Source organism: Cyrtonyx montezumae, unplaced genomic scaffold (genome assembly GCF_038088225.1).
Source record: "Cyrtonyx montezumae isolate F1298 unplaced genomic scaffold, pur_monq_1.0 scaffold_14, whole genome shotgun sequence".
NCBI lineage: Eukaryota > Metazoa > Chordata > Aves > Galliformes > Odontophoridae > Cyrtonyx > Cyrtonyx montezumae.
This window is the reverse complement of record NW_027071870.1, coordinates 16,993,030-17,002,865: the sequence shown is the minus strand read 5'-3', so window position 1 is coordinate 17,002,865 and position 9,836 is coordinate 16,993,030. Positions and strand designations below refer to the sequence as shown.

Here is a 9,836-nt window from a genome sequence, read left to right as displayed (position 1 = left end):
TTCATATCATTTAAAACATCTATTCGACATACCAAAGAAATAAATATCCAGGAGAGGAGGAAAAAAATAAAACCAACAACAACAACAGAACAATGAACAAAACAACAAAAGAACAAATAAAAATATATATATTTATAAACTAAACGGAACAGAACTTCCCGAGGTCTTTGTTTCCCTTAAAGTCTACTTTGGACTGTCCTACTTAATTATTATTATTTTATTATTATTATTTTTAAGTCTTAATCCGTGCTCTCTTTTAAAAATATGTATTATTTTTCCTTTTTTTTTCTTCTCTCTCTTTTTTTTTTTTGTTTTGTTTTCTTTCCATTTGGGTTATTTCCTTTTTTTTTCTTTTTTTTTCTTTTTTTTTTTTCTTTTTTTCCCCACCCCCTCCCCCCTTTTTTTTTCTCTCTCTCTCCCATGCTCTGTCTCTGTCCCTCTCCAGCCACTCTCAGCTGGCCGGTGCCACCATGCCCAGCGGGTGCAGCGCATCGCCATCCAGCACCCAGCTGCCGATGCGGTAGAGGAGCCGTGAGTACCAATGGATGCCGGTGGTGGTGGTGGTGGCGGTAGGGATGGCCCCATCCGGGCAGAGGGCGGCCAGCAGCCCCTGAACCAAGCGGAATGGTGCGAAGGCCCAGTGGGCCCAACTGTGCTCCTCAATGACGGCGTAGCAGGAGGCCAGCACCCGGTTGATGAGGATGGTGCCTTGGGCAGTGAGCGGGGCGTAGGCTCCTGATGCTTCCTCCCGCAACGAGACGCTGTGAACAGCCGCTGGCAGCAGCTGCTGCCCGCCTTCGCCCAGCACGTAGATGTGTTGGCCAGGCCTCACATTGCTGGCAAAGAGTGCCTGGCCACCGGTGAGCCCCATGGCCTCCGACTGGTTGTGCTGGGGGGCCACAAAGAGCAGGTGAGCTGCCGTCAGCAGCAGCCGGGCCTGGGGCTGCCGCGTCTCGATGACGTAGAAGAGCTTTCGGGAGCCGTCCTCCCGGTCGAGGAAGGTGAGGAAGTCGCTGTACAGCAGCCGGCCATCGGCGTCAGCAGCCAGCACGCGGTCTCCAGGGCTCAGGTCCTTCACCAGCTTGGTGCCGCCATGCTCCAGGTGCACTGTGGCCGAGCCGGGGAAGCAGCCTCCTGATTTGGCCGCCACTGAGTTTTCTGTGCAAGGAGAGAGGCACAAGAGGGGTTAGAGGGGTGACCAACGGGACAGTGTGCAGGGACACATTTCCCAACGCGCCCTAAGCAAAGAATCATAGAATCATTCAGGTTGGAAAAGACCTTTAAGATCATCAAGTTCAACCATCCACCTACCACTGATATTTCTCTAAACCATGTCCCTCAGTGCCACATCTCCATGTTTCTTGAACACATCCAGGGACTGTGACTCTACCACCTCCCTGGGCAGCCCGTTTCAGTACCAGACAACTCCTTCTGAGAGGAAGTTTTTCCTAATATCCAGTCTGAACTTGGAGCAACTTAAAGCCATTCCCTGGCTTTTTCCCAATAGGATTATTGCTGTTGTCTAGGAGAAGAGGCTGCCCTCAGCTTGATACAACCTCCTCTAATAGTGTTGTAGAGTGCAGTAAGGTGTCCCCTGAACCTCCTGCTCTCCAGCCTTCTCCAGCACCTCCAGCCCTGGCAACCAGCATGTCCCCATTGCAGCTGGCTACAAGAGTCCCTTCCAGCACCATGCCACCATACTTGGCCTCCTGCCAAGTTACGAGCCCTGTCAGTTGCATTCACCTCCTTGAACACAGTCAGATCTTTTCTGCTGAAATAGCTGTTCCAGAATAAGTGTTTTTTTGTTGGTTTGTTTGTTTGTTTTTCTGGAATAGCTTCTCACTTGGGCTCCGTTTGCATTGCACCTCACAGCTGCCAGCAGTTTGAGAGTAGGCCTACAAGCAGAGTGGTTTCTCCTCCTCTAGGTCCCTGCTCATGGCACCTTGTACTGAAGGAGCCCATCTCTCAGGCAGAAAATGCCACAGGGCAGAAGGGCAACTTTCTCATGGAAAGAAGAGAAGCCGAATTTGTTTCCAACCACAGCCTACACAGAGCAAGTTCCACCATTACACCACACCATCCCAGCCTTTGCTACCTTCACGTTTCTGGGGTTTGCGTCCCGTTCCCTGTAACACTGCTGATCTGCAGAGGATCTGCAGTCCCCGGGACTTCAAATCACTCCACACAAAAACCCCTCTCTCACTGCGGCACTCCACCAAAAACAGGGTTCTGAATCAATGGTCCCAGGACATCCCTATGCCTGCACCCAACCCAAGTACTTCCTTCACGTGAATCATACAATCATTAAGGCTGGAAAAGACCTCTAAGATGACCAAGTCCAACCTTCCACCTGCCACCATTATTGCCCACTAAATCATGTTCCCATGTACCACATGTCCCCAGGTACCACATCTCAGTGTTTCTTGAACACATGCCCAGGTGTTGCTGTAATTGTTCAGGGTTTTGACACTGAATGCTGTAGCCACCTCTGCTGCTTTTTGAGAGCTACCATGAAAAACAATTCTAGGCTTAAACAAAGCAGAAACCGTGAGAAGGCTTGATGGATTTCAAGCCTCTCCTGCAAATTCCTTTGGGAAAGTTTAACCTTATGTGGTGAGGTTTGAAAGGAGAGCTGCTGATTTCTAGGCCTAGCCTAGGGACCGCAGGGTCTTCCTTCTTTGCACTGAGTTGTAGCCCGTGGTATGTCACTATAACAAGTGCCTCTGCTGCAGTCATCAGCATTCCTGATCTTTCCCTTGCCTTCCCTTGGTTTCTCCCAATTACTTAATTCACCAATTTAGAGTCCTGGTAATTTATCTCCTAAAAGTAGTCAGATTTTATGTTTTGATTCTAGGGTTGGTACTGAAGCTATCACGATTTACATAAACAGTCCGAGCATCTCCTAATGACTTTCTCAGGAAGGACAGGAAGGGTGAAAATTAGAACATTATTGATTTGCTAACGACTTTATCACTTCTCTTTCAGAAATGAAGCAGCAAGATCTCCAAGGCCTCTTCAGAGAGGACATGGCAACAAACAAGCTATGCGCTTTATGTGGAGCCCTCTGCTAGCAAACTACACCTTCGTACAAGCCCGCACCAAAGGTCTGGCTTGAGCTTTGTTTGCATATTCAGGGGCTTGATGAATAGATCTAGTAGTGTAGCAGCTCTACAAACATGCCAGTGAATTGGCTGAGGTGTGAAAATCTGCTTCTTTGAGCAGTGCTTGTTTGGGTTCTCTAATTAAAATCCAATAAAGGATCAGCATTGTCATTCTGATTCATGTAATAAATGCAGACACTCTTGGAAGAGAGGACACTTCCATTTTTTTCCCAGCTTCTTCCCCCCCCTTTCTCCCCCTCCCTATTTGTTCAGGTGCAGAAACCCTATGTGCCAATTCACACACATACTCTCCAAAAAACCCAGGACCTTCCAAGCACTATTTGCACAGCAGAGCCACTTTTCCAAGGCACTCAAAATGTGTATTTGAATTTTAAATGTAGAAGCTCGCTCTAAATACTTGCCGCAGAGCATTATCAATGTCCCTTTTACCACCCCTGCCTCTCCCTCCCCTGTCCCAGTGACAATAATTCAGGCCTTGGGGGAACTCTTCTTTGCATTCCAGTCTCCGGGATCATACTTTTTGCAAACAGAGATCTAGATAAAGAATCTTCCTGCCTGCCATTATGGGGTTTAATCTTCTCATAAGATGCTCTGTCATGAAACGAGGTTTCCACAGTTTGAATCCAGACCGAGCGGGTGGAATTCAAGCCTGCTCCCTCACAACCCGCGTGGTACAGTCACACGACCCCTCCTGACACGCACTAAATGTTACCCCAAAGTCCGCGTGTGCGGAATCTCAATGAGCAGCTCGGGGTTGCTCCTCTCCTATGAAATATACATGGAGGTGGATTAGGGTGGGCGCTCGGAATAAGGTTATTGTGTGCCACAATCAGACACCTTGAGCCATAAAGCCCATCCTCGCTATTGAAAGGGACGTTTCATATCGCTGTGAGACCGGCAGCTTTGCAGAGCCTCCGAAGGGCTGGGGGAGATGAACAAAAGCGGTGTCGGGCTCTCAGGACAAAGCCCTCATGGGCTGGAGAAGTCCCGGTGTGCATCGGGACCCAGTTACAGACTGGCATGGTGGAGCCAATGCTGTTTACTTGCTGTGGGAGCTGCCGGTTTTGAACTAAATCGATATATTTAGAGAAAGCCCATTATTTTCTTTAGCAGCCAAGTGTTTCTTGACACTTGCAGCACTCTCCGGGCTGGAGGATGCTATCACAACGCTGCTGTACGGCGGTGGGAGGTGTGCCCGGCGGCAGGCACACGCCAAGCGATTCGCTTAAAACGATCAAAATGACAATAATTTTGTTTCAGAAGCGTCAAACGCAGCTCGGGATTTCTCGCGAGCTGTTCCCGGGTTGAGACAGCGTGTGGCGTTGTAAGCACAGGGAGGGGAGGGAGGAGGAGGAGATGCTCGCTCATCGGGCGCTGGGAATTTCCTAGCGGCTCCCGGCAGAGGGGCCGCGCTCGGTGCTCGTTTCCCTACCCCCCCGCCCCGAGATGAGCCATCGCTTTGGATGGGGAGAGCTCCGACCCCACGGCGGGGGGAGAAGGGCGTGTGGGGTCCGCGGGAAGGCTAGGCAAACTGACAGAGAAATTAACGCTGGCAGGAGGTGCTGCAGCTGGCTGGGCTTCTTCCTTCATTCCTTTCTTTTTTTTCTTTCTTTCTTGTACCCCCCCTCCACGAGTGCTTCAGAGAAGGGCTTCCCGCTCCGCACCCCGACGGGACAGGGCAGGGTCGATGGGATGGGGAATGTGGGCACAGAGCCCGGGGGTATCGCCAGCGCGTCCCCTGCCTCACCTGCTTTGACGGAGCAGTGGATGTGCGCCTTGGATTCGTAGTAGACCCAGTCGAAGCCGGCCTCGACGGCGAGGCGGGCCAGCATCCCGTACTTGCTGCGGTCCCGATCCGACGTGGTGATGTCCACGGCGCGACCCTCGTAATGCAGCGATTCCTCGGAGTGGTGGCCGTCCTCGTCCCAGCCCTCGGTCACCCGCAGCTTCACCCCGGGCCACTGGTTCATCACCGAGATCGCCAGAGCGTTCAGCTTGTCTTTGCAGCGCTGCGGGGACATGGGGACACAGGGAAAGGCGCGTTGAGGGGACACTGCTGTCACTGGGATCAGATACGCCCCCCCCCCCCCCCGCCTCTCCGTACCCCCAGGATTGCATCCTGATCTCCCTCCCCAGCCCAAGGGAGGAAGAAGGGGCGAAACACCTCAACACCACCCCCTCCCCAGCACCTGCCCCACAGCCGAAGTGCGAACTCAAAGCCCCACATTCCTGCACTAAGTGCCCTGTCCCCTTCCCCAGAACAAAGTTCTGCAGAGAACAAACACTCGCCATATATCTCGGAGTCACGGATTCTCCCCGGAATGTCTCCCTGGGTCTTTTCAGCTTAATTCTGTGTTGAAAGGGGTCTCAATACACGTTAACAGCCTTTATGTGCTGCTGTTTTTTGTGGTTCTTTTTTTTCTCCCCCCTCGCCCATCACTCATTAGAGTCCTCAAAGCTGCGTGGGTTGGGAGCGCTCCCTCCGCTTTCGGCAGGATCGGAGAGAGAAAACAGAAAGCAAAAGAAGGCCAAGCAGAGAAGTTACAGGGATGCTCAGCAGCCTTTGTGTACAGCGACAGGCGTCAGGCCCCATAGGGAAGTGCTACAGGGTTTTTCTTCACCCCCCCACCCCGAGCTGTTGGGCTCCCCTAGAGCTGCACCGTGGGCAGATTCAGGGGTGAGCTCTGTACAGAGCCCTGAAAGTGGGGGGGGGGTTGGTGTGTGGGTCAAGGAGGGGGAATGAGCAGCTCTGTGGGGAGAGGGACTTGAAGTTCCCCCAGACATAAGAAATCTGCACTGAAAGAGTCTGTCTGAAAGGACGCAGCTAGAAGAACCACGTGCAGCCAACTTTTCCCCCCTTTTTCAGAGGGAAATAACTCATGGCCATGAACAGTATGGATGCACATAGGATGAAGCCACAGCAAGAGGCAGACAGGGGCTCTCCACCCCATGCCACAAAGTCCCCTTCCCAGCACTCAGCAGTATGGCCATCCCTCCTCCGACCCCACTCTGAGGGACACGACAAGGCTGTCCAACGAGAAACTTCCCGAGTGCATATCACCGCCATAAAAAGCAACTCCAGCAGCACGCAAGGCCCTGAGAGATACCAGACACAATCACAAGCTCACTTTGGACTCTGTGGCCTAGCACTTGGTGCAAAGAGCTGGGGTGGTCGCTTCCAGCCCCATTCCCTGCAGCAGAGCATGAGGAAGCAGAGGGGATTATTTTCCCCCTTCCCTCGCACACCTGAGAGGACGAATGTGCTCCTGCAGGGCTATATGGGGGCAAGCAAGGTATGGGGATAGCAGCAGGACAGCAGGGTATTATAAGATCGGGATAGCAGGATACTGTAGTACCAGCATATCATGACAGTAGGATATCACAACAGTGGGTAATCACACTAGTGGGATATCATGATAGCAAGATATCACAATACTGGGATACCACGATAGAAGGATATCACGATGCCAGGATATCATGATAGCAGCCTCAGCCGTGGGTCTCCCTCTCTGCCTCTAGCCCGGAGGACGCAAGGAGCCGGGAATCAAGCAGGGGAACGGCCTCCTAAAGGACTTTCCTCCCTTTCACTCCGCCTGAGCTGGATTGTTGGAGTCAAAAGCCGTGAAGCCCAGACTATTTATTAATTCATCGGGTCGTGTGCCACAAATCAAGCCCAATTCTGTTCAGCCACCGTGAAGCTCAGCAGGGCTGCCTCCGCCGACGCTTTGTGTGGAGGCGAAGTTGTTCAACAAGCCCTCTCCTGCCAGCTCCTAATCTCTTCACAAATGAATTGCTTGAAGGAAACACTTAACAGGTACCTGTCAGTGTAAACAACCTGGTGGGCTTCCTAAATGCCAAGCTGATCTCTGAGTTCCTCCCATCGCGCACCGCTGTGTGCCCGCGTTGGGCGAGATAGCTATTTTATTTCATACAAATTCCAGCTTTATCGTGCTGACCTGGCCTCCTTATCTCCCGGCCGGATCCAGCCAATGGCCGGGGTGGGGGGGGGAGGGAGGGGGCAGCCCTCAGCAAACTGCTGTTGTCACCTGCAAAGTTGAGAACTCTGTTTGCCTTCTCCCCCCCCCACCACCACCTCGGAAGTTAATATTAACCCGCGGGTAATGCATTCGGCGGCTATTCCCCGAGTCTAACAATTCTCGTCGGGGGAAGATCTCTCCATGCTTGAAGGGCTCGAGGCGAAGGGTGGGGGGCTGCGAGACGGCAACCCCGAGCCCGACCCCGCTCCCCTCGTCCCCTCTGCTCCCCTCCCCAAGCCCGCTTCCCTCTTTGTGTCTAAAGCACGGCAAGCCGAAAGAAAAAAAAAAAGAAGAAAAAACACTAACAAAACTATTTGTTTTCGTTCCGTTCGTCTGAGGGAAGTTGACAGAAGGTCAGGAGTTCAGCCGCTGCCGGCTAATGCTGTGGGAGCCGTGCCCCGGGAGGGCATCCGCGCACCGCTCCTCCGCGCCCGCTCCGCCGCGCTGTGCCCCGCCGGGAGCCCGACTCCCGCCGCTGCCTCCTCCTCTCCGCTCTCGGAGGGAAGGCTGAAACCCGAGCCGGCGCGATCGATGGGCGAGAAGAGAGTTAAGTGGAGCTGAAAATGCGAGATGCGGAGGCAGCGAGGGCGGAGGAGCGCTCCGCGGGGCGCGGGGGGGATGCGGATCCGCGCTCCGGGATCCGCGCACCGCGCACGGAGCTCCGCGCTCCGCCCCGGCAGAGGCGCGCCGCCGCGCTCCGAGGTACGCGGAGATTTAAGGTGGTCGGGAGGAGATGGTGGCCCCGCGCCCCGGGAGAGCCGGCAAACGTGCGGAAAATCAGGCCGAGGAGCGGGGAGAGTTTGGGAAATTCCCCCCCACACACACACCTCCTCCCACGAACACACACACACACACCCCAACCCCGCACCCCCTCCGCGTCCACTCCCCGCCTCGTCCTTCCCCGCGAGTCCTGTTCTAGCGCTGAAGGTGGGGCTTAAATGTATTAATATTAAAAAAGCGCTGTTGACCTATATTTGGAGGAAACCCATTTCCAGTGCCTAGATTGCATGTAGTTTGAGAAACTCCGGGATTGGCAGAGCAATTGACTTCACCGAGCTCTCTGGTGAGCATGAATAATAATTACGAGGTGACTCTCGGAGAGGTTCTCTGTCTCTCTCTTTCTCTCTCTCTTTCTTTTTGCATAAAATGGTTCCGCAATCCGATTCCGCCCGAGATCCAATATTTACCCGGTTGTAAACCTTGTGCCATCAGATTTTTTATACCCGAAGGTGATGCAATGCCGATAAGTTGCAAGTCCCTCCCCTATGGAAGTACCAGAGCGCTGGCGGCGAGCATCCTTAAAGAAATATCAATATATTTACGCTCTGATGGGCACAGTCGCGAATGATGGTATTGCAATACGAGCTCTATCATACGGAATCAGGAGAGCCATGGTCGATCCGGCTTCAGCTGCCTTTTGTGAGTGCACGACTGCATGCCTACTAAATATAGAATACGCTCGCGAGGGAAAATAAAATAAAATAAAAGAATGAAGGGTAAAACGCAATGAAGCAGCGGAAAAAAAAAAAAAAGAAAAGGAAAAGAAAAAAAAAAAGAGAAAAAGAAAGAAACGAGCGATAAACCCGAGCTATAAACCCGAGCCGGGGCTCCGCCGGCGACGGGAGCGAGCGGCCCAGCGGTCACTGCGCGCCCGCGGTTCCCCGCGCTGGATGCGGTTCGTTTGGGCGAAGTGCATCCGTGGGGGCGAACGCGACCGGCGGTCCCTGCCCAAGTTACGGGGAACGCCATGGCAATGCCGGCGGGTATCGCACCGAGCCCCCACCGCCAGCTCCGGCCCCGCTAACTTGTCTGAGAGATGGCATTGACATTACGGGGAAAGTAGCCGAGTTTGGAGGGCGGGGGGAAAGGGGGAGGGAAAGGGGGGGCTCCCAAAAATGCTAAGACAGATGCGTCCTTTAGGGGTGCTCAGAGAGGTTAACAAACACAAATACAGGTATCTCTGTGGCTCTACCTGAGTCATCAGTCTGTCAGCTCCCGTGTTCTCTTCATCCTTAAAAATAATGTCAGGGTTGTAATTTGGGGTTAGTTCTTTAAATCTCTCGGAGTTTCTTGTGATCTTCCCTTCATATCTTCCACTGGCCCCTAGGGTCTTCTCTGCCACATTGGGAATAAACTGCTTATAGGCTAACGGGGTCAGCTTTTTGGGGTGCCTCCTTTTTCCAATGCCCCTGCCTGGTCCACAAGTCAGCCCAGAGGAGACTAAAAGAGCGCAGATGAAGCCCACCAAGAGAATTCTTGTCAACAGCAGCATTTCGTCCATTGAATCCAATTACTTCACAGCTCTCTGTGCCTATCCCTGGCTGTCTCTCTAGAGCTCTCTCTCCTCCTATGTCCTTGTCTGCTTTCTGATCGTATACTATCCACCGATCCCTAGCAAGACAGGTGCTGGAATGGCAGCCTTTAGGTCGCTGATAACGGAACACATCGGAGTTTGGTCGGGAGACAGCAATCGAGAGACAAAAAGGGTCTGATTTTAATGGTAGCAAAGCAAGACGCTTGTGAGAGGAGTCTGCCTTTAGTTCTATATTATAGCTGCCAGGGCCGAGAGCTGATTGGCCAAGGCGAGACAAGCTTGTCTTCTGATGTTTTAACCCTCAAAAAGGCAACAAATTCTTGAAAGATTTTTTTTTTCCTTTTACCTGAAGGGCTCGGAGCT

At 52.7% G+C, this 9,836-nt stretch overlaps 1 protein-coding gene across 1 annotated transcript; it reads right to left on the bottom strand.

Moving 5' to 3' along the window:
* Positions 1–404: 404 nt before the first annotated feature.
* On the bottom strand, positions 405–9,556 carry SHH (sonic hedgehog signaling molecule). The gene is made up of 3 exons (XM_065731543.1): positions 9,132–9,556; positions 4,870–5,131; positions 405–1,158 (listed from the first exon to the last, which is right to left on the bottom strand). Exons 1-3 carry the CDS (start codon positions 9,438–9,440, stop codon positions 452–454), a joined length of 1,278 nt encoding a protein of 425 aa, XP_065587615.1. The 5' UTR covers positions 9,441–9,556; the 3' UTR covers positions 405–451.
* Positions 9,557–9,836: the final 280 nt, after the last annotated feature.